We start from the raw sequence: 25907 nt of genomic DNA on the forward strand, positions 1-25907 counted from the left end.
AGGAATGAAGAATTTGAAATCCTGAAATATCTGAAGTGCCCCAACCCAGAGCTCCTCACCAGAGGTGCCTGCCTGAATCTGAATTTCCTGAGAAGAAAATGGCTTGCCAGCTCCTGGGGAAGATTCAGCTAGCCTTTCAGCTAGCCTCTATTATCAGAGGAAGCAAAGAAGGTAAGGAAAGGCACGCTCTCTCCCTGACTGCCTTCAGACCCCAGCCAGTATCCACCTTCTCCTTCAGACTTTCTGAAAAATCAAATGAGTCCTCTAGAATTTCACAATCCCTGCACACATTAACTCCCTGTCCTGACCTGGGGCACAGCCTTGCTCGCTCAGTGATACCTGCTGTCCATCCAAGCAGCTTGGATGCTTTCTGTAAACAAGGAACACTCCTTCCCCTCCAGGCCATGACAGAAATGAGGTAGAGAAAAATTTCATTCTAATATTAAGCGAGAAAAGCAAAAGTCCAGAGCTGTGTGTATGATAAGCTACTAACTGTATAAAACAGGAAGAAAATAAACTCATTTGCTTGCATAGAAATAAAATATCTCTGGGGCTGCCAGGTAGCAAAATCAGTTGGGCATCTGACTCTTGGTTTCAGCTCACGTCTAATCTCGGGGTCATGAGATCAAGCCCCACGTTGGGCTCTGTGCTCAGTTGGCTTATGATTATCTCTTCCTCTACCCCTCTGTACCTCCTCCACTCTCTCTCTCTCAAATAAATAAATAAATCTTGGAAGGAAGGAAGAAAGGAAGGAAAAAGAGAGAGAGAGAGTATCTTTGGAAAGAAACACAAGAAACAAATTATACGATCTCTGAGGAAGGAAATTATATCCTTTTGTGGCCTTTGAATTTTGAAAGACTGCATTTCCTGTTCAAAATGGGGTAACTAAAACACAAATTAAAAACACATATTTATTTTTTAAATATTTCAATTCCCCCAGAATTTCAAGGTAGAGTAGGCAAGGTTGGCCTAATAATAGTGTACTTGTGGGGGAGAGTATTCTTCTAAAGACTGCAACCCAAGGAAGGTTAAATATTGGGACCATGCTTCTTTGGGAACATGTGGAACCAGAGGTGGAAAAAAACAGTGTTGTACTAAATAGTAACAGTGCCAGTGTGGAAGTGAAATGTCTTAGACCTCCAGGAGCATTCCTGAATTCACAAAATCATGGGAGTGTCACTGGACTTTTTGATACAAAATGGGGACAAGAACATGGCTCATGGGGGTGCCAGGGTGGCTCAGTGGGTTAAAGCTTCTCCCTTCGGCTCGGGCCATGATCTCAGGGTCCTGGGATTGAGCCCCGCATCGGGCTCTCTGCTCAGCGGGGAGCCTGCTTCCTCCTCTCTCTCTGCCTGCCTCTCTGCCTACTTGTGATCTGTCAGTCAAATAAATAAATAAAATATTTAAAAAAAAAAAAAAAAGAACAAGGCTCATGAAGGGACTCGTATGGGGTCAAACTGAGACAGCACACTTGGATGGAGAAGACAGTTAAGAAGGTCAGGAAAAAAAAAAAGTCAGAAATTCACAGAAGTCACAAAGAAAGTATAGGATACAGAGCAGAGATTTGACCCAAGTCCACCTCCCAAGAGCAACCCAAACCCCGATACAGAACTATGTACTTACACTGAAAATAAGTTTATCCTGGAAGGAAACTTGCTCCTGGACCCACAGGCAGCACCCCTGCCGACTCATACAGAGCCTTTGTGTGATCAAGCAAATGGTACTCCTTCCTCAAGACACCTTCCTTGTATCTGCCAGAAAATTGTCAAGTCTATGATGACTGCTCTTTGAAGGGCAGCCCTTCCTGGTGTGTAATCCGCAGCGTGTTAAATCACTGGAGCTGCAGAGGACAACTCTGAGTAGGGGCAGGGAACCTGCAGGGCCACGTCTGTGGATCTCAGACGGAGGCAGGATTGCCTGTCTACACACATGCACGCGTGCACACATGCACCCACTCCAAATCTTAATGAGTGATTCATATTTCAAAACACTGTTTTGTGAAAAAAAAGTTCCTTAAATAAGCTTTGATTTTTAGGTCAAAATGTGACTTGTTATTCCTGTATTTTATGTCTATATTTTACTGTGCCCTGAGATTTAATTTGTGCCCAATTTGTCATGGCTCAAGAAATGTTGGGAACTCATGGTTGAAAGACTCAGCGTTACAGGAGCAGAGGCCTTCCACTTCCTAAGTATGATGTGCTTCACGGAGAAGGTCCTCTGCAGGTCAGCTTCATCTGTGATATTAGGTGATGCAATAAATTATTGTTTTAGGGATCAAATATGGATAACAACTTTCTCAACACACAGAAAAGGTTCTCAAATTCTAATCTGCATAAGAATAACCAGAGAAGTATGTTAAAATTCTATTCCCCACCTCTTCCATCCCAACTACAGTCACCATCCTGACTCAGTGGGTCTGGAGTTCTATTAAATACCTGAGCCAGGACTCAGCTACGACACAATCCTCAATCTCTTGTGTGAACACAGAGGAGACTTGCCAAATAGGAACAGTATCCGTGATCTCTTCTGTTACCAGTGACTTTTAAATACATTAGCAATAATCACATGACTCCCTTAGGTTCTTGAAGCAAATAAAGCAAAAGTGCAGGAAAGTCAAAATTGCCTCTGATGTCTTCCTTCCATTGGGTCCCAGATGAAGAAATTGACTTGCATTCAGGAGCTCTCCTAAATGAGAAATAAATATCACTAAGGAGAATCCCAGCAAGCGTGCACCACACAGAGAATGAGACTCACCCAGGAGGCAACAGATCAGGGTCTCCCAATTTACACCAGCAGAGGAGTAAGGAGCGCATGATTCTGTGACAGAAGAGGAAGCCCTCGTGCTATTAAATACTTACATAATATTAAATACTTACATAAATACTTAATATAAAGCCCTCATGCTATTAAATACTTACATAAATACTTACATAATTAAATACGTACATATCACATATCACATATTGTGATACTTCTTGGCTTGGTGTTAAACAAAGTACTAAGTACGTTTAAGTTGCTCTAGAGCGTCTTTCTTCTTTTGCCCTTTCTCCTCCCCACCATCTCGGCCCTGAAACACATGCCCACGAGGAAAGGGACAGGAAATCAACACATATGGACTGAAGTGTACCTACCCACCCTGTGAAATAGGTAGTCCTGTTACCACTCTGCAAATATGGGAACAGAGCACAGAGATTAAACGCCTTGCTGCAGTCACACAGGGGGACAAATCGGGGCTAGGACTCACAGGCTGCTCTGGCTGGCATCCTAAGCCTTCGTTCGCGATGCCCTGGAGCATTTGTGCTGTGCACTCTGCCAGGCACAAAATAATGGTAACTAACACACGGGGCAATAGCACGGTTTGTTCTCAGTTTCTTAAGGCGTGTGCCCAAACACTCCTTCTCTACTCGCTTTCCTCAAATCTCATCTATTTCTCATGGCTTTAAATTCTATCTATATATAGTCATCAACTTTCAAATTTATATTGTCAGCCCAGATCTCATCCCTGAGCTTCGGAGATGTATCCCTAAGCAACACATCCATGACTTCTTGGGGTCTGAAATGGAATATGTCAAACACTGAACTGTTTATTTACAGTCCCTCCCTCTCTAGCAAAATCTTTTTCCTTCCTCGTTCTTCACCATTTTTCTTCACCATTTCGCTTACTGGTACTGCCTTCGAGGGGACTCCTCTGAACAATGAGCATTGCCCTGAATTCCTTCACCCTCCCACACAAGATACATTAGCATCTTGAGACCCACCTCCAAATTGTAACTAAAAATCTAACTACTACCAACTCTCCTCTCCTTTACCATCCAGCTATACAGATATGCATCTGTGGTTCTTATTTCTCAACTGCAGTGTCACGGTCAGAAACTTCAGGAGCCACTCATTGCCCATCAGATTAAGGCGTCTACCAACGTCTTTGATCTCACCCTCCCTCATCTCTCCATCTTGGTTCCTTCCGTACCTGGAGTTCTGAACTCTTTCCCACCTTGGAGCCAGAGTATTTGCTGTTGCCTCCACCTGAAATGTTTTTCTCCATACCTTTCCCATAGCTGTCTCAGTTTAAATGTAGATCCTCAGAGAGGCCTCCCCTGACCACACTATGTAAACTGTGTCCCATACATACTTATTTTTCTCTAATACCTTTCCATTGACTTATTTATCATCGTTTTTTCCATTAGACTAAAAGCTTTGCAAGGACAGGAATGATTGACATAAAGGATCATTCCCTACACCCCCCTTTCATCTAACTCAAAGAGCTCCAGAGGAAAGAAGAGGAATTAAGGACTATCTGTAGCAAAATAGTAAGGTTGAGTGCTGTAATAGGTAGAATTGCATCCCCCAGAAAGATATGTTCATTTCCTGATCCCTGGAACCTGTGGACATGACCTTAGTCACAAATAGGGCTGCTGCAGATATAACCAGTTAAGATGAGGTCATACTGGACCTCATCTTAATCCAATATGACTAGTGTCCTTATGAGAGACTGGGGACACAGAGAGAATGCCAGGTGACAACAGAACAGTGACTGGAGTGCTGTATGCTTCAGCCAAGGAAGCCAAGGACTGCCAGCAGCTCCAGGAGCTACAAGGCAGACCTGGGACATATTATCCCCTGAAGCCTGCAGAGACAGCATGGTGCTGCCAACACCTTGGACTTCCAGCCTCAGAAATGGAACTCTGAGAGGCTGAACTTTTGTTGCTTTAAGCCACCCAGGTTTGTGGTGGTCGTCTCTCACTTGAGGCAAATGAGGAGAGGATAATAATTTCTAAAGTAAAATGTAGCTCTAAGTTTTGTGGATTTTACGAAGAGTAATTAGTCAGAAGTGAAGTTAGGCCCAATATAGGATTTGGAGAATGTGGAGATGATTTTTAACGTGGGTTTTCTTCCCCAAAGGTAAAAACTCTCACCCAAACTCTGATATCTCATCCGAACCAATGTTACCCCAGCCCCTGAAGCAGAAAATAAGACATATTTAATTCTTCAAGCAATTAAATTGCTCATTAAACTTTTGCCACCTGGCCTGAAAGAACAGAAAATCTTATTAGAGTGAGGTTTGAAGATGTTCTCATTGTTTAATAGTTGTAGTACTTTTAAAAGTCAGGTACTGATAATGAAGTTACATCGGCCTTTTAGGACGTCTCTGAACACAAATTGCATTAACTCGAAGTCTCAGTTGGTTCATCAACAGTAATGGAATTATTACTGCCAGAAGCCATGATTCCACGGAAATGAAAATTCTATCTTTCCAAATACTACAAACAGTGATGCTTGGCAGTCCTGTACGCATTAAATCAGAAAACTTACCTTTTTATCTGAATTTTTGAGATGGGTTTTAATGTAAGCAGCATTTTGGAGGGGAAAAAAAAAACTATTCAAATTTTAATTTAAAATGGTCATTAAATATTGGATAGGAAATTACTGATGGTCAAGTATTGGGTCATTCAAGCCCTGTCCAGACTCATTGCTTACCCCTGGTGAACGTGGGGCTACTCACGTCCTTCCTGAGTTTTGGGATCATCATCCATTAAAGAGCAAAAAGGGAAGAACTAAATCATTTCCCAAATCTTTTCAAGCTCTAAAATAATGTTGTGTGTGGACATTTCCTTATTCCTCTGCAGCGTATTTATACTGGCTCAGGATTTCCTAGTTAGGCTTTCATCCGTTTCTGAGCCAATCAAAATCTAACTGATCTCAGTGCCCACACCTGCTGAACAAGGCAGCCAGATGTTGTGACTGGAGGGAGACTTGTTGAGGCCGCCTCCTGTCACTGGGACCCCACAGACAATTGTGCAGTCCGTTTATGGCACAAGAATGCCCAGCCCAGGAGACAAGGAGACTGAAATCGTCCAAGCTCCATTTGCCAAGCCAAGCACCTGTGAGTTTGCATCAGTCAGGGGCTGCTCCTTTTCCTAATCCACACCAAAGGGGCTTGGAGCAGCCCTGATTATCACCTCCCTGGACTACATAGTTTCTGTGGAGAAGCTGCCAGATTCCTTTCTTGTTTCAGAGAAAGCAGCTATAGAATATAATTATTATTGCTAATAATTTATGACTGTTTATTATCATTTATTCTTACAAACTGATAAAGAGCCTATATGCACATGAAACTAGAGAACTAGGACACCAAACAGACTGGCTATAGAATTTCAAAATTCTAGTCATCCTTTTATCACTATCCTCTACACATGACAACAATCTAAGTTGCTAGTTGCAGCTTAGTCAGTTTCATAATGTTTTATAATCACATGATCCTGACAAGGGTGTATCTCAGTTGAGCCCCTATCCAAGTTTCTGATACTAGCTAGCTCTCACACCTCCCAGTCAGTAGGAGCTTAAAGTGAGGATGAGGACAACAAAGATAAAAGCATGCACCACAGATTCAGTTCATGTGATAATGTGAGACCTCTCCCATGACCCCCACCACACCAGGTCTGTTCCTGGACCACTTGGACTCAGGATGCCTGACCCTGGAGGTACAGGAGATCCATTGGGTCCAAGCTCCTGGCTGAGTGGCTTCATGGAATTGTTAAGCAAAGGAGATTTTATGATCTATCAGGAAATCAGTCTTTGCAAATACTACCTCCTTCATTGGTTGTCACTGGCCACACTGCACTTGGGAACAGTCCAAAGAGCCTGGAATAAAGCCTCCATCCTTCCAGATCTTGCCTTTCTTCCTCTCTTAAAGAGGCCCTAAGATGGATTTACTGTGAAAATAATAAAGTTTAAGCCTCAAGATTCCTTGCTTGCATAGATGCTAAGACTTTTAATCAATTTTTGTAGAGAATACACAGAATCAGCAAAAGTATGCAACCAAGTAAGTAGATTAAAAAGGCTAACAGCAGGGGCACCTGGGTGGCTCAGTGGGTTAAGCCTCTGCCTTCGGCTCAGGTCATGATCTCAGGGTCCTGGGATTGAGCCCCGCATCAGGCTCTATGCTCAGCAGGGAGCCTGCTTCCCTCTCTCTCTCTCTCTCTCTGCCTGCCTCTCTGTCTACTTGTGATCTCTCTGTCAAATAAATAAATAAAATCTTAAAAAAAAAAAAAAGCTAACAGCAGACTTCCCACTTTTATGTACTTATATTACCTTTACATTTTAACATGTAAGACAAACATGAAAGATATTTTAAAAATGACTTAAATTGAACTTCTGGAGTGGTAAAATACAGTATCTGAGATTATTGCTTTTATTTTTAAAATTTTTTAAAAGATTTTGACAGAGAAAGAGAGAGAGCAAGCACACACACAAGCAGGCAGAAGGCAGGCAGGAGAGGGAGAAGCAGGTTCCTGCTGAGCAAGGAGCCTAATCGGGGTTCAATCCCAGGACTCTGGGATCATGACCTGAGCCAAAGGCAGACGCTTAACCAAATGAGCCACCCAGCTGCCCCTGAGATTACTTTTTATTTATTTATTTATTAGATTTTATTTATTTATTTGACAGACAGAGATCACAAGCAGGCAGAGAGGCAGACAGAGAGATAGGAGGAAGCAGGCTCCCTGCCAAGCAGAGAGCCCGATGCGGGGCTCGAACCCAGGACCCTGGGATCATGACCCGAGCTGAAGGCAGAGGCTTTAACCCACTGAGCCACCCAGGTGCCCCGAGATTACTTTTTAAAAGATATACTTAGGGGCCCCTTGGTGGCACAGTTGCTTAAGCATCCAACTCCTGCTTTCAGCTCAGGCTGTGATTTCAGGGTCATGGGATCAAGCCCCAGGTTGGGCTCGGTGCTTGGGGCGAGTCTACTTGAGTTTCTCTCTCCGTCTCCCAATCCCACCTGCGCTCTCTCAAATCTTTTAAAAAAAAGATAGGCAAAATGAACAAATTAGACTCTACAGAAGAAAATATTAATCTGAGAGAGTAAGAGAACTTTCCAAAGTGACACACACATACACACAAAACTGAAAAAAAAAGAGATTGAGTAAGCTGTGGGACAACTTTGAGTGACAATATGCGTTAATGGGATACTACAAAGGGGGAGGAGAAAGGAAACGTGAGGAAGTAATAGTTGGAAATTTTCTAAATTTAACAAAAACTCAAAACATACACACCCATGCAGCTCAGGGAACGAAACACACTGAAACACACACACACACAAAACAAGACCTATCAAATTAAATAAAACTGATTTAGGGAGTAAATCTTAAAAGTGGTCACAAGAAGGGGTGACTGCCTGCCTCAGTCAGAAGAGCATGTGACTCTCTTTTTTAATCTTAAGCAGGCTCCATACCCAATACAGAACCTGATGCAGGGCTCAATCTCATGATGCTGAGATCATGACCTGAGACAAAATCAAGTCGGACACTTAACTGAGCCACCCAGGGGCCCCTAGAGCATGTGACTCTTAATCCTGGGATCATGAGCTTGAGCCCCACATTGGGTGGAGAGATTACTTAAAAATAAATAAACTTATTTGTCTGGGTGGCTCAGTTGGTTAAATGTTTGCCTTCAGCTTGGGTCATGATCCCAGAGTAGTGGGATGGAGTCCCACATCAGGCTGCTTGGCAGGGAGTCTGCTTCTCCCTCTCCCTCTGCCACTCCCCCTGCTTGAAAACTCTGTCAAATTAATAAAATCTTGAAAAAATAAACAAACTTGGGGGGAAAAAGTGGTCACAAGGAAAAACACACTTTCTTAGTAGAGGAAGAGTAGTAAAGATAGCAGATCCATTTGCAACAACATGGATGGAGTTAGAATATATCATGCTAAGTAAAATAAATCAGTTAAAGACAAATACCGTATGATTCTACTCATATGTGGAATTTAAGAAATAAAACAGATGAACATATGGGTAGGTGGAAAAAGAGAAACAAGCCATAAGAGACTCTGAACCATGGAGAACAAACTAAGTGTTGGTGGAGGGAGGTGAGTAGGGATGGGCTAGATAGGTGATGGTTATTAAGGAGGGCACTTCGTACAATGAGCACTAGGTGATATATCCTGAAACCAATATTGGAATGTCAACTAACTAGAATTTAAATAAAAATTTGAGGGGGTGGGGAAGAGATAGCAGATCTCTTGTTGGAAACAAAGTAAACCAGTGGAGCCACACTTTTCAAGTACTGAAAGGAGAAGTCCCTGAGTGGCTCAGTCAGTTAAGCTCCAGCTCTTGGTTTTGGCTCAGGTGATGATCTCATGGGTCAGGCTGCCCATTCAGTGGGGAGTCTGCTTATCTCCCTTGCCCTCTGCCCCTTCCACACTCATGCCCTCTTCTAACAAATCTTAAAAATTAAATTAGGGGCGCCTGGGTGGCTCAGTGGGTTAAAGCCTCTGCCTTCGGCTCAGGTCATGATCCCAGGGTCCTGGGATCAAGCCCCACATCGGGCTCTCTGCTCTGCGGGGAGCCTGCTTCCTCCTCTCTCTCTGCCTACCTCTCTGCCTAGTTCTCTCTGTCAAATAAATAAAATATTTTTTTTTAATTAAAAAATTAAAGTACCAAAAGGGGAAAAAAGAAGTCAACGTGGAAGACTATTTGCAGCAAAGTATCTTTCAAATACTAAGTTGAAATAAAAACTTTAGCCTGAAGGTGAAAGAATCCATTACCAACAAACCTCAACTATAAGAAATGTTAAAGAATGTCTTCAGGCAGAAGAAAAATAGAACCAAGCAGAAATCTGGATCTACACAAAGAAATGAAGAACTTCTTAAATTGTAAATATATGGATAAACAGACGAGACTTTTTCCTTCATCAAAATGTCTTTAAAACTGTTCAAGCAAAAATAGTTAACACTGTAGTATGAGGACTTTAACAAATAGAAGTAAAACGTATGACAAAAATAAGACGAGAATGCCTGGGTGGCTCAGTCGGTTAAGTGTCTGCCTTTGGCTGAGGTCATGATCCCAGGGTCTTGGGATCAAGTCCCACTTCGGGCTCCTTGCTCAGCGAGGAGCCTGCTTCTTCCTCTGACTGCTGCTTCCCCTGCTTGTGCTCTGACAAATAATTTTTTTTTAAATAGCACAAAATGGGAATAGGAAAAATATTGCTATAAAGGTCTTACACTACAAATGAAGTAGTTTATTACTTAAAACAAGAATGTGATAAGTGAAAAATCATACACAACAGGGGTACCTGGGTGGCTTAGTTGGTTAAGCATCTGCCTTTGGCTCAGGTCATGATCTCTAGGTCCTGGGATTGAGCCCCATGTTGGTTTCCCTGTTCAGTGGGGGATCTGCGTCTACGTGTCCTTCTGCCACCCCCCAACCACCGCCAAAACTCATGCTTGTTCTTGCTTGCTCTTTCTCAAAAAAAAAAATTAAAAAAATAAAAAATTTATACACAATAAACCCTAAAATCACTTAAAATTTAAAACAAAGTATTATAGCCAAGAAGCCAACAAAGAGGAGGAAATGGAATAATAAAAACGAATATTCAAAAAAAGGCAGATAAAGAGAAAAAAGGAGATAAAACTCAAGATTTAAATACGATGACATCAATATTCACATTCAATGTAGCTGGTCTTAATACTCCCAACTATGGCATAGGTTGGCCGACTGGATTTTTAAAAAAAAAAAAAAGGCAAAACCAAACTGTATGCTGCCCACAAGATGGACACTTTAAGTATTAATACACCGACAAGTCTCAAGTAAAAGGATAAGAAACGGTAATACTATGTTAATATGGGTGGTTTTTTTTTTTAAGTTTTTAACTGGACTGCTAGTATTAACATATGATTTTAAAGCAAAGAATATTACCAGGAATTAAAGAGTAACTAAAAAAAGATATGTCAATTCAACATAAGGACAAAACAATCTTAAACATTTATGAACTATTAACAGAGTTTCATAATAGGTAAGCAAAACCCATCAGAACTAAAATGAAAAACAGACAAAGTCCACAATCTACCTGGGGATTTCAAGACCCCAACATTAAATGGTAGCAACAATAGACAGAACATCAGTAAGGATATACAAAACTTGAACGCCACCATCAGCCAACATGACCTAATTGGCAATCCAGATTATTTCCCTCAACAGAGCCAGAAGATACATTTTTTTCAGGTGAATATGGAACACTTCCAAAGATGTATCTTGATACATAAAGCAACTCTTGGAAAATTTTTTAAAAGGAATCAAATTATACAAACTTTTTACTAACCAATATGGAATTGGGTTAGAAATCAGCAACAAAGATCTTTGGACACTAAATATTTGGACACTAAATAACACACACTGAAAGTAACCCATCAAAGACAATGCCAAATGGAGAATTACGAAGTGTTTTGAACTGAAGGAAAACAAAGACACAACATTATCAAAACTTGTTAGAGCAGTGCTTAGAAGGAAATTAATAGCATTAAAATAACCAGTATCAGGAAAGAAGGCCTGAAGTCAGTGACTTCAGCTCACACTTTAAACTAGAAAAAGAACAAACTATATCTGAAATAAGCAGAAATAAAAAAGAGCAGAAACTGGTGAAATAAAAAGCAGAAAAACAGAGGAAAGGATGATGGAAACAAAATCGGATTTGATTCCTTTTAAATCAATAAAATTGATTTTTAAAAAGACATGTTAACATTAGGACTGAGAGAGAATATCACCATGTAGCTTACTTTATTAAAATACAAGGGAATTTCCAATTTTCTGCCAATAGATTTGACAACAAATTCCTTTGAAGATGCACAACACCAAAGCTTACTCGAAAGATTAAGTAACATGAATAGCCCTAAATCTACTTTTAACATTGATTTGTAGTATAAGAAGGAAATTCTGGACTCAGGTTGGCTTTATTAGTAAATTCTACCTAACACTATGGAAGAAGTAATGACAATATGATACCCAGTCCTTCAGAAAACTAAAGAGAAGAAAGTCAACACTTTCCCACTGAACCTATTAGGCCAGCATGACCCTCATAAACCCAAGTCAAAGACATGACAAAACCCTGGAAGAGCTTACGACCGCTTTTCAGTTATTTTTTAAAAAGCCATATATATGTAAGTGTCTCAGAAACACATGAAATTACTACTCAACAGTGGCAAGATTTGAAGATTTTCTTTTTATTAAAAATATAGCAACACAATAGCAGCATCATTTGATAAATCTTTACTAGTACCACTTGGAAGTAGTCCTACTCACATAAATATACACCACCTAATGCAGCATCTTTACATTTTAAACTCTTCCCCTAATAATCCATAGCATCATGTAAAGAACACTACTGTTAAGATTCAGGAGAGTAATAGTTAACTATGAAACTGAACTACTTACACAACTACACAATACACCCAAATGTCCTCTTCTGTGGAAATCGGGGAGCTCTGTAGATTGTTTCCAACAGTCTGTTGCCTGCCATGCAACCTCAGATTGGTAGAATTCCATCCCTTCAACTCTAATTCCTTCAGTATGATTTTCATAAATTTGGCTTGCATATATAGTCAATTAATTATCTAGCAAATAAAAGTGACTCAGGAGTGGAGAAAACTATATTATTCCATTCTAATCCCAGGAAAATAAATCTTAGCAGTAAAATATGTGAAGTTTCCCAAAGGTTGGCAATTTTCAAAATTAAAATGTTATCCAGATACAAAGTAAATTTAAAAAAACAGTCAATGAACTAAAATACTGCTTTTAAAAACAATATATTAAGAAACATTATATTAAATATAAACTAATAGTTATAATAAAGTTAGTTGCTAGGAACTATAAAAATACCTTAAAATAGAATGGAAAGAAATCTAGTTATTACTTACTACCAACCTGAATAGGGACCAAAAGTCATAATAGCTCCAGCTTTTATTTTTAAAATAATGTTATCAATCTTCAGGCAGAATCACCAGTAGAAGATTTAAGAAAAACAAGTACATCCACAAACCCAAAAATAAGTAGGGAAGTCAATTTTATTTTAAAAGACTTTATTACATTATACTGGACTACTGCTTCCAGAAATATAATTTAGCCCTTTTAAGAGCACTAACTTTTGAAATCTGAAAATAAACAATTTTAAATGAACATTACACTAAATAAACACTAAATACTAAAAAATACTAAGTATGTAAGTAGTGAAAATTAAAAAAATATCTCAACACATTAAGAACATACTTTGTGGAAATGACTACTTCATAACCCACCCAGTTAAAACCAGACAGTTATCTTTTAGTGAAAATATAGTGGCCCACTGAAATGTTAAGTTACTCAATGCATCCCTCCAAAAGGACTCATTTTAATAATTAATTCAACTACTAAAAAAAAAGATTTAAATCAAATCGTATTATTTCTAATAGATTTTTAAATGTTTAAAAGCCTGTTACTACCTATTGTAATCCTTTAAATTAGTATCTTCAGAGTTGACTTGGATTAAGGGGTTTTTTTTAAGTTTTAAGATAAAGACAGCAACATATATATAGGAATGAATGAGGTCCTAGAAATAACTAATATCACAAATGAAGTTACTTTCTTCACAAAAAAGAAAGGATTCTAAATGAGTTCTTATTTTTGACCATTTCAAAATTTAAGCCTCAGATATTTCTGAAGACCAACATAGTATATATAGAACCTCTTGAATATAAGATTCTGAACAAAATCACAAGCTGATTAGTGTTTCAATTATAAATTAATTGGATTAGATGGAGAATAATAAGGAGACAACTGCAGAAGTTGTGGATTTATACTTGTTTTCACGTATGAAAATAGCCAGCTTATTATGAAGGCTCATCTTAATATAAATAATTCATCTCATTGCTGAAAAGAAAGAACAAGAGGATCAACAGACTTTGTCTAAAATGATGAATAGCAACACAATTAAGGAACAGAATCTATTCTCTGTATAATCAGGCTAAAAGAGATAATTATAGAATGGATCAAGTATAAAACGCCTGTCTTCTTGGCCTTACCTCAAGTTTTCCTGACAACATCTACCTGGATTAAAAAAAGAACAGCCTTAAAGAAAAAACAAAATGCCTTGCAAGAAAATAACAAATAAATGGAAACCTACCTGGCTCCTATAAGTGAACAACAAGAAAGTCTCTCTCTCTCTCACACACACGCACGCATGCACACTCACACTCACTCCAATACCTCCAGGCCCTAGAAAGTTTTGCTTCCATAAGTCCATTTAAGAACATTTTTTCACTTTCTCTGGATCTCTTGTATTCCTATTCATATCCAACTTTAACAAATTGGAGTCTTCCAAAAGCATCATCATCGTTTTAAAGCTGAATATCACCAACAGGAAAAATAATTAGCAGCAAGAACCAAAATAAGTTTGTCAACTGTCAACACAGGGAACATTAGGAGTCCAGAGTACAAGAAATAGCTCAAACTTTAAATGATGATTTTATAGACACCACACATTCAGTCTCCAAGTTGAAATAATCTCTATGCCAACTAAAACAAGATAAACATAATAAACTAAGATGCTATTTTGAAATGCATAAACAAGTACTTTCCTCTAAAATACTTAGCTTTATTAGAGAAATGGTACTAAAAATAACAAAGATTCAAACATTTGCTCTATTCTACTTACATATTATAAATAAGACAGCTGTTGGTGCAAGACACCCACTCCTTCGCAATCTTTCCATATGCACCCAAGCATTCTTGTATCAGAATAAGCTGTTTACCAGCCAACCGTATGTGGCTGAATGATTAAAATGACCATCTATACTTTACATAGTAAAGCATTTTCAAAAATTTTAATGTACACAGTGACAAAAAGGAAAAAAAAAAACAGTTATTCTGAACACATGACGAGTAATTAAGCAGCTTCATAATCAAACCAGGCTTCATTGCAATAAGGGCAATTCTTTCCATTTGCTACCAAATACTTAAGTTTCAATAGTATTAACATTACAAGAAAACTCAAGTTGAAACCAAGTAACTGATGTGCTACTCAGCTTCTTAAATCTGTAAGTAACTCTTCCCATGAGGTAAGGCAACGGAGTAATTTGATTGTATTAGGTTGCATTAAAATAATGATACTTGATTTTTTTAATAACATGCTAATTAAAAGGTAGAACTTTTAGGGGAACAAAATAATAATGAAAAGATATCTGAAACTATGAGTTATGGCTTTGGGGGAAAATATTAGCAATGTTGTTTTCCTACTTGCATACTTCCTGCAGAAAGTGGACCTAAGAGTAACGAATGACCTATATTTTAAACTCAAGTAAACATATCCTTAAAACAAATAACCTCATGTGTTCTCTTTTACATAGAATTTCTGCACATCATTTACGAGAAGATGATTAAGAGGTAATAATTAAGGCCATCCAATGGAGACAACAAAAGTGTTTGCTTGATTTAAGTAAAGAACGAACGTGCTTCATTTTCAATTATCACAGTATATAACTGATGGTCCCAAAACTGCATTGTTGTTTTAAGCTCTAAAGTCATTCTTGAAAACAGGACTTCCCTCATGTTAGGTGAACTACATAAGAAGCTCTTCTGACGTACCACTTGCACCCTTCTCTATGGGAGTGAGTGGAATATCCATCTACGTTCCATATGAACTGAGAATGACTAGCACATATAAAATTCTAGAAAACAGCATACCACATTGTAGAAGGCACTAAAGCTTCAGCTTGTGCTCCCATAGCCCATTTTGAAAACCCAGTTTTCTTTTTATAATGGCACCTTTGCCACCTATAGCTGACAACACACACTGCAGTATTATTTGTAATAAGCTTGGAAATGTCAAGAAAGTTCAAAAAGAAATGCTTACTCTGTGGGGAGACCCAATGATTCTAAACACTGAATACTAATACACTATTATTAGTATTCAACATGGGTGCTCTTCCTTTTGAGAGAGAACAGGAGCATGCATTGTCAGTCAGTTGTTTGTTAATCCACTTATTTAAGCAACTTTAGTCTGTAAAACTATTTTAACAAAAAAAATCTGTTGTCCTAAACAGTGAGCAAAAGAAAACACAATAGTGAGAATTTAACACAATCACCGTAAATCCTGTGAAGTAAATGTTAAAACATACTCTGCACTTACAAGGATGTATATATATTTCCACCGATTTCAAGCACATCATCAAATCTGTATATATTGAAATTAAAAAAAAAAAAGTAAAACAATACAAAATTCAGCAACTACCATTTTTAAAAGGAGCCTCCAATGCTTATCTCCAGTTTTTAAGGATGGTACAAATTTGGATCTTTGATGTCCCATTTATTTGTAATGGTTCTTGGCAAACACTAACAAACCACATGACAAGTGTGTCAGCCACCATGGAAATGCACAGATTCTAGAAGATGAGGAGTTTAGGTAACACCTGTTATTTTCACGATGTCCATGCTTTATTTTCTTACTCCAGACAAGATGGCCACACAGTCACCTAACAACTAGAAAAGCTGTTAGTTTGTATCTTTATGCTCAACTGGATTTCTTCACTGTTTAACATCTTGTTGAGAGATTTAAAAGCTTTGGATTTTATTCCACGTGTGTTTTGAGGTGCATTTGTCAGTCCTATACTGCTTCCGTTTTGGTAGAGAGGTTTTCTTCATTTGGCTGACAATTTCCATTTTGCTGTACTTTGTTTTCCTCAGTCCTTGGTGCATCCTTGTCATCTACTTCTTTGCCCACGCTCGACTCTGGTTCTTTATTGTGTTCCTTCTCCTACAATAAATATGAAGCCACACATTTAATATTTTTCTCAAGAATTGCCTGCTGTATCTGGTTATGGCTAACATACGTATTTCTGTGAACTTAGTAAAAGCGGGTATTTTCTGTCATTACCTTATCATATAAAGAAGATGTGCAAACATGTATCAGTGTGTCCTCCAAACTGTAAATTAAATGAGAATAAAATAGTCTAAAAGAAAGTCTAGGAAGTGTTCAGTAAACGTTACTGAATTGAAAAAATGGAAGAGATCTGCTGAAAGAGTTAAACAGCTCCCAAAGATGCCAGGATAGATCTGTAATCTGGATACCAAAAAAGCAAAATTTAGAGGATGTAGAGAAAGAAATCACTATTTGTCCTAGCAAAGACTGCTCAAGAACAGTGCAATTCTGTCCTAAGCTTAAAGGAGAATTAAATGAGAACATACAGAACAATGTCTGACATCAGACACACAGAAATGCTCAAGAGACATTATCAATGTTACTGACAATGATGATAAAGCCCTACCAATGAGAGTAAATAAAATTATAAGATGAAAGCTCCAAAACTCATAACTGATTTCCAAATACAAATACACTTACTGACATAACAAAGCAATTAATGTAATTCATAAGTAAATATTTATCCCAAAAAATACCCTTACTTGGTGGAATTTGGTTTTCCATTAATATTCTAATCCAATAAATCTAATTTCAGTGTACATTACACAAAACCAATGACGACAGAACTTTTGTCAGTTTTGCTGGAACAAATCTATTTCAAGAATATATATGTATTTTGAGGAAAATACCCTCAACCAGAAATCTCTGTATAAAATCAAATACCTTATCATATATTGTTCCACATATAATACACATGTTATGTACTAACAGTCTTTATTGTATGCCATTCTAGGACTCCCTAAAGTAAGGGAAGCATATGAGTTTCAGTTAGCTCTTACCTCATCCCTTCAAAAATCCAGCTTAAAAAAGTTACCAATTGAATAAATATTAAAAGATACCACAGCCCTCAAAAAGGTTTTGGTCTAAATCTAGTCCTATGTAAAAAAAAAAACAAAAACAAAAACAAAAAAACTCAATTATTAATTATTCAAAGCCTAAATAATGAATGACTGCTACTTACTTTAAGTGAAGTATTGTTCTTCTCCAACTTTTCCTTTCCATCTCGGTCATTAGAACTCTTTCTTGCAGAGCTTGATCGTTCTCTCTCTCTTCTTTCACTAATATGGTCCCTTTCTTTTTCTCTCTTTTTATCCTTCTTATTTCTGCTATAAGAAGTGATAATATGCCAGTTAACGTCTAAGAAATTAAAGACCTACTATGTCATTGACAAAACAGTCTTCTCTAACACTAATGCACTGTAAGTAAGCCCATCAGTAATCTGGTCTGACCAAGTAACATAAACAGTCCTATAGCCCCACCTGCTCCACTCCGTACCACAATTAATTTTTTAAAGATGCCCAAGTCTTTTTGCAGAGACCACCATGTGTTCATATAAATCACGATTTCGTATTTTCAATTTATTTGTTCAAGGTTTATTTATCAACTGTAATGAGATTAAAATAAAACCAAATACACAGGTTTTTTACCCACCTTTCCAAAGCAAAAAATGAGTAAGCAGAAAGGAACGAAAAGGACAAAGAATTAGAGGCATCTCCCAGGGAGGACTGAATGACTGGATACCAGCAAAACTTGGAATTTCAAAATAAGCAGTGCTACTGCCATTGTCATTCACCATTACAAACACGTCGCACCAATTCAAGATCAAAAGTTGAGAAGACTACAAGAACAAGTTTCATTGATAAAATCAATACACCCTCAGAATTAGAGAACAAAATGTATTTCCAATCGGAAACATAAGACTTTCTACCTTTTTTTTTTTTTTGAAGATTTTATTTATTTATTTGACAGAGAGAGATCACAAATAGGCAGAGAGGCAGGCAGAGAGAGAGAGAGAGAGGAGGAAGCAGGCTCCCCGCTGAGCAGAGAGCCCGATGCAGGGCTTGATCCCAGGACCCTGGACTCATGACCTGAGCTGGAGGCAGATGCTTTAACCCACTGAGTCACCCAGGCGCCCTAAGACTTTCTACTTTTAACAAGTTGGCCTTAATGTGGAATTTTAAGCTTTTTACTCTTATTAATGAATAATTCACAAATAAAGACAAAGACCAAGAAAACAAATAAAGACAATGGGCAAGGGGCACCTGGGTGGCTCAGTGGGTTAAGCCTCTGCCTTCAGCTCAGGTCATGATCCCAGGGTCCTGGGATCAAGCCCCGTATCGGGCTCTCTGCTCAGCGGGGAGCCTGCTTCCTCCCTTCTCTCTTTCTCTGCCTGCCGCCTCTCTGCCTACTTGTGATCTGCCAAAAAAATAAATAAAATCTTAAAAAAAAAAAAAAAAAAAGACACTGGGCAAGCAGAACTAAGTACATATAAAAATTTAGTATAAGAGGGCGCCTAGATGGCTCAGTGGGTTAAGCCGCTGCTTTCAGCTCAGGTCATGATCTCAGGGTCCTGGGATCGAGTCCCACATCAGGCTCTCTGCTCAGCGGAGAGCCTGCTTCCCTTCCTCTCTCTCTGCCTGCCTCTCTTGTGATTTCTCTCTGTCAAATAAATAAATAAAATCTTTAAAAAAAAAAAATTTTAGTATAAGAAAGGTGGCATCTGAAATCACTGAGGAAAAGATGGGTCTTACAACTGGATTATTATTTGGTAAGTGATAAAACTCAATCAATATCTCGTAACTCATTCCACAATATAAAAATAGGTCCAAATGGATGAGAAACCTAAATTTTTAAAATAAAATACAAATGCTAGAAGAAAACATGGGTAAATTCCTGTAAGATTTTTTTTTTTAATGACAATTAAATTCAGGTACAATAAAAGACTGATAAATTTGCCTACATAAACCTTTGCAAGGAAAAAAAATACATTACCATATTCAAAAGAAAAATGACATTTACAACATATGTGTGCATCTTTCTACATAATTTTTAAATGTCAAGGGAACAATCACATCAAACTGAATAAAAGTCTTAGGAGTAAATTTAACCAAGGAGTCAAAAAATTTGCTGAAAAAGATGAGGACAAATAAATAGAAAGACATCCATGTTTACGGATTGAAAGACTTAAATATTGTTAAAATGGCAAGAGTATCCAAAGCCACCTAGAGACTGAATGCAATCTCTATCAAAATCCCATTGCTGTTGTTGCAGAAATACAAAAACCCACCCGAAAATGCATACAGAATCTTTAAGGACATCAAACAGCCAAAACAATCTTAAAAAGAATAAAGATTGAAGGCACAGCATTCCCAACTTACTATACAAAGGTACAGTAATCAAAACAGTACAATATTACATAAGGACAGAAAATAAACCAGTGGAATAGACCAGAAAACCCAGAAATAAACTCCCACATAAATGGTTCAAATGATTTCTGACAAGGATGCCAAGACCCATTCAATGGGGAAAGGACAATCTTTTCAACAAATGACATCGGGAAAATTGGATACCCACATGTACAAGAATAAAGTTGGACCATTATCTTAAACTATATTAAAAAGTTAACTCAAAACAGATTGAAGACCTAAATTTATATGTTAAGACTATAAAATTCTTAGAAGAAAAAACAGAAGATCTTCATGACATTGCATTTACCAATGATTTCCTGGATAAGATGCCAAAAGCACAGGCATTGAAAGGAAAAAATAGATAAATCTGACTACATCAAAATTAAGAGCTTTTGTGAACCAAATAGTATCAGGAAAATGAGAAGGCAACCCACAAAACAGGAGAGAATATTTGCAAATCATGTCTCTGGTACAAGAATATAAAGAATTTAAAGAACTCTCACAACTTAATAAAATACAAATAACCCAATTTGGAAATGGGCAGAAAACTTCAAAAGACATGTCCCCTAAAATATATAAATGATCGATAAAGCACACAAAAAGATGCTCAACAGGGGTGCCTGGGTGGATCAGTGGGTTAAAGCTTCCGCCTTCAGCTCAGGTCATGATCCTAAGATCCTGGGATAGAGCCCGGCATCGGGCTTTCTGCTCAGCAAGAGGGAGCCTGCTTCCCCCTCTCTCTGCCTGCCTCTCTGCCTACTTGTGATCTCTGTCAAATAAATAAATAAATAAAATCTTTAAAAAAAAAAAAGATGCTCAACATCACTATTCATTAGAAAAACACAAACCAAAACTACAAGATACCATTATACACTCAGCAGAATGGCTATAATCAGAGGCAGACAATAACAAGTGTTGGTGAGCATGCAGAGAAACTGGGAGTGCTAGCACAATGCTGGTGGGAAGGTCGAATGACAGAGGCACTTGGGAAAACAGTCTGGCAGTTTCTAAAAAGATAAGGAGAGGGGCACCTAGTTGGTTCACTTGGTAGAGCAGGCAACTAGCTCTACCCTGAGATTACTTAGAAACTTATAAGTAAATAAGTAAATAAATTAATTCGCTGCTCCACATACTGATTAAAAAAAAAAAGATAAAGAGACAGTACCATAAGACTTAGCAATTACCAATCCTTAGGCACGTGCTCCAAAGAAAGGAAAACAAGTGCCTACACAAAAACTTGTAAATGAATGTTCATGGAAGCATTACACATAATAACTAAAAAATAGAAAAATACTAGAAGTTCATTAACCATGGTTTCATCCATTCAATGGAATATTATTCACACAAGGAATAAGATATCGATACATGCTCCAACACGAACCTTGAAAACATTACATTTACTATAATACAAATACAGATACAACTACGCATATTGCTTGAGTCCATATACCAATGTCCAGAACAGGCAAATCCACAGGGTAAGTTAGACTAGGGACTTCCAGGAGCTAGTAGGGAGTAAGTCTTATGGGTACAGGTTTTCAAGTGAAAAAGTATTCTGGAATTAAGGAGCAGTGATGGTTGACGATACTGTGAACCTCATAAAAACCAGTGAATTGCATATTTAAAGTGAATTTTATGACATGTGGATTATTTCTCAATTCCGAAAAAAACCAAAAACAAAAACAAAACACCTAAGGAGTGCCTGGGTGGCTCAGTCGGTTAAGCATCTGCCTTCAGCTCAGATCATGATCCCAGGGTCTTGGGATCGAGTCCTTCAAGGGGCACCCTACTCCACAGGGAGCCTACTTCTCCCTCTCCCTCTGCCTGTCTCTCCCCCGCTTGTGTGCTCTCTGCCAAATAAATAAATAAAATCTTTTAAATCTATAAATAAATAAACCCAAGGTGTAGTTGTGGCTAGGTAGTCTCTCTCTCTCTCTCTCTCTCACACACACATACACACACAATATATACATAATGTATGCTATCTTTCGTGAAAGAAGGAGTTATTCTAATCAATGTATCTGCTCAATTTTGCAAAAAGAAACACAGGAAGGATAAAAACAATCGATTACTTACAGAAGGTGAATGGGGAGCAATGCACAACAAACAGGCAAAAAGTAACTTTGTGAACACATCTTTTTATCTAATTTGAGTTCATAACTGAAAAGTTTTATCTTTCATGAGCAAAGTTTAAAAATATGTATGTGGCCCACAACTACAGTATCATATGCCGTCCATTATCCTCACCTCAAAACAACGCAAATAAACATAAGACCCCTACTGAGAAACATGCTCTTGTTTACACACTGACAAAGGTTTTTATAAATTCCTCTTTTCTACACCTAGAAAACCAGGGAAAACCAACCGAAAAACTATGCCCATTCATTAAGGTAGTGGAATGAAAAATAAATACACAGAATGCAATAACCTTCCTTTGTAGCACAAACCCAACCAGCATAGAGAGGACATAATGAAAGAAAAGACCTCATTAACAAGGGCAACAACAAAAAAAGATCTAGGAATAAACTTAGAAGATGCATAAAATCTGTACAAAACAAACACTGAAACATTTTTTTTTTTTAAATGTTTGACAGAGAGAGAGAGAAAGAGATATCACAAGTAGGCAGAGAGGCAGGCAGAGAGAGAAACAGAGAGGGAAGCAGGCCCCCTGCTAAGCAGAGAGCCCAATGTGGGACTCCATCCCAGGACCCCGAGATCATGACCTGAGCCAAAGGCAGAGACTTAACCCACTGAGCCACCCAGGCACCCACACTGAAACATTCTTAAAACAACGCTATGGATGGTTTAAGGAAGTGAAAAACAGTCAGTATAGAAAGACTCACCATCACAAAGCTTCATTTATTAAAAAAACTGATTTATCAACTTCCCCTAAGTTAATTTTATTTCTAGATTTTATTCCAGATTTTTTTCTAGAACCTAAACAAATGACTCTTATTTTCAGACTCCAGAGTGCTAACCATTACACAATGGAACCTGACTCTCATTTTCAAATGGAAAAAAAAAAAAAAAACAACAGGTAAGAATTGTCAGAAATGCTCAAAAAACAGCAGTCGAAGTGTGGGGGAGGATCAGGCTGACTAAATGTTAAAAAAATACTACACAATCTGAGTAATAAAAAGCCTGGAGCACTGGTACACGATAATCAGTCAAACCAACCCAGCAGCAGCAAGAGCCCAGAAATAGACCCATACACAGAAAGAATATTTAGTACCTGAAAAGGCAATATAACAAATCAAAGTTAGAAAAACTGAGTTCTTAATAAATGATACTGATCAAAAGAAAAGCATATGAAATAAAATGGAAAAAAAAAAGATATAAATAAATAAAAATTAAAAAAAGAAAAAAAAAGAAAAGCATATGGAAAAATAAAATTGGACCCACAAGCCATACTATACATACAGATGACCTCCTCCTAATGGATCAAAGATTTTAATGCAGAAAGTAAAACCATAAAAGTGTAAGAAGAAATAATGGAAGACATTCAATTATAATCTTAGAATAGAAAAGACCTAATCTGATGTGACTCAAAATCCAGAAGGCATAAAATAAAAAATTTGAGGGGCACCTGACTGGCTCAGTCAGTAGGACATGTGACCCTCAATCTTAGGGTTTTGAGTCTGAGGCTCCACACTGGTTTTACAGTCTACTTTAAAGAAAAAAAAAAAAAAAAAAGAAAGAAAGAAAAGAAAAAACTTGGGTAATTATAAAAAAATCAAAATCCTTTTTAAAATCAAGTCTCATAGTATTTTCTGAAAAGAAATGACAAAGTAGGAATGACGCCTCATATCAAATCACTATCTCCCTAATACGGGGTGCATGGCTGGCTCAGAAGAGGATGCAACTTCTCGATCTCAGGGTTTTGAGTTCGAGCACCATGTTGGGGGTAGAGCTTATTAAAAACAAAAACACAAAACAAAAATAAAAACAAAACTTAAAAAAAAAAATCACTCTAATATAGAAAGAGCCCCTGGAAGTAAGAAAATTCTAAAAACAAACAAAAAAACAAAAAGCAGACCCCACAAAAAATGGCCAAAGTATACCAACAATTCACAGAAAAGGAAATACAAATATATGATGAGAAGGTCACCTTCACTCTTCAGAGAAATACAACTAAAATTACTGATTATATACTGATACAATTTCTCATCTATCAGACAGTCAAAAACCCACAACTATAGTAACATAATACAGTGCAGCTGACAGAAAACAGACACTCTCATACACAGCCAGCTGACATGCAAACTGCAGCCAATCTATATGGAGGGCAATAAAGAAACACCTGTCCAAATTATAAACACACTTAACCTGTGACACAACAATACCACTTTTGGAATTTTCCCACATAACCTGCACACAATGAAGTTAAGTCCAAAGGTATTCACTACAGTACGGTCTAATTTCTAATACAGGAAAATTAAGCAAACCCATACCACTGCAGGCTGGTTAAATAAACCAAAGTATTGCCACACAATGAAGTCCATGCAGTTCTAAAAAAGAATAAAGCAGCACTCGCTGATGAATATGTAAAGGTCTCCGGGCTGTTGACTGACAAAAAGCAAGGGCACAAGTGTTCTTTTGTGCTACCTTCTGGATAAGAAATATGAAAAGAAACTATAAATTTCAATGTTGTAATCTCTACACAAAACCAGAAGGATAAACAATACAAAAAAAATGAAGTCACTACTTATGGACACAGAGTAGATGAGTGCATAGGTGAACTGATGTATTACTTTTTATAGTGTTGGGATTTCTGAACATGCAAATGTGTAACATATTACTCTTTCAAAATAAAAAGTTTAAAAATAGATCAAAAAGAAAATTTTCTTCCCCCGCTCCATCCTTGGATTTAGTACACACTTTCAACCTACCTCCTAGGAGATGGAGACCTAGAAGATTTCCTTTTTATAGTTTTTGATGTTCTTGGTGATCTGGAAGAACTCCTGCTCCTCCTCCTACGCCTTTCCCTGAAAATCAAAAATATATCATTTAAAAATGCAGCAATTTTAATAAAGCGCAATTCAAATACACAAAAACTAAAGGGTCCTTAAGACTCTCTAGTTAACAGTAGTCTTCAAAGACCAGTTTAAACTCATGTCCTTTAAAGAACATGTCCCTTTTTTTTTTTTTTAAAGATTCACTGATTGATTGATTTGACAGAGAGAAACACAGTAAGAGAGGGAACACAAGCAGGGGGAATGGGAGAGGGAGAAGCAGGATTTCTGGCTGGCAGGGAGTCTGATGCAGGGCTCATTCCCAGGACCCTGAGATCATGACCTGAGCTGAAGGCAGATGCCTAACGGCTGAGCCACCCAGGTCCCCAAGAACATGTTCTATTATCTAATATTACTGCAGGTCAAATTTTGAACCATAAATTTTACAGACATGAAAATATGTTCTAAGATTTCATAACAGAAAAGGGAGAAGACTCCTTTTCATCTGGTTTATTTGAATACTAATTTCCTGAATGGAAAAAAATATCAATGGATATTTCAGATTCTCTCAAGTTAAGTATGTTCTTCTCCACCATCTAAAATATGCTCTGCTTATCCAGATCCTTTGGCCTGCATCTAAATCCTTGCTGCCCCACTGTGGATTATTTTATAAAAGATTAAGTTGGCTTCCAAAATGTGAACTTCCCAAATTCAAGCATTTAGAATGTCTCTAAAAAATCATTTACATTAATCTGTTTTACAGAGAAATTGTTTTATCCAACTTCCTACCATTTTATTGCTCTATTCATTTAAACCGAATGAACAAGTTGCTTAGACAGAAGTAAAATAGTTAAAACCTGGGGTGGCTTAAATATGAAATAAAAAATAACCACTGAATTGATTAACAGTGTTTAGTATTATTAAAAACTATTTTGTTTAACATGTTACCAAATGACTTCATTTATAAGCGTGGTCAACTGAGAAACAATAAATTTCAAGATGTCCATAATTCAGGGATGAGGTAGGAGGACATACTTACTATGATTAA

At 37.6% G+C, this 25907-nt stretch overlaps 1 protein-coding gene across 4 annotated transcripts in view; it reads right to left on the reverse strand.

Moving 5' to 3' along the window:
• Positions 1-11975: 11975 nt before the first annotated feature.
• The window catches only part of SREK1 (splicing regulatory glutamic acid and lysine rich protein 1), a 47228-nt gene continuing 33296 nt past the window's right edge, over positions 11976-25907 (reverse strand). For 3 of the 4 annotated variants that reach the window (XM_045998715.1, XM_045998717.1, XM_045998718.1), the window contains 3 exons: positions 24797-24892; positions 17681-17825; positions 11976-16554 (listed from right to left, as the gene is read on the reverse strand). In XM_045998715.1, the coding sequence (XP_045854671.1) occupies positions 16405-16554; positions 17681-17825; positions 24797-24892 (391 nt within the window). In that variant the 3' untranslated portion in view covers positions 11976-16404. The remainder of the gene's footprint in view (positions 16555-17680; positions 17826-24796; positions 24893-25907) is intronic. The other variant, XM_045998716.1, reaches the window with a different exon arrangement.

Source organism: Meles meles, chromosome 3, assembly GCF_922984935.1.
Source record: "Meles meles chromosome 3, mMelMel3.1 paternal haplotype, whole genome shotgun sequence".
Classification (NCBI taxonomy): domain Eukaryota; kingdom Metazoa; phylum Chordata; class Mammalia; order Carnivora; family Mustelidae; genus Meles; species Meles meles.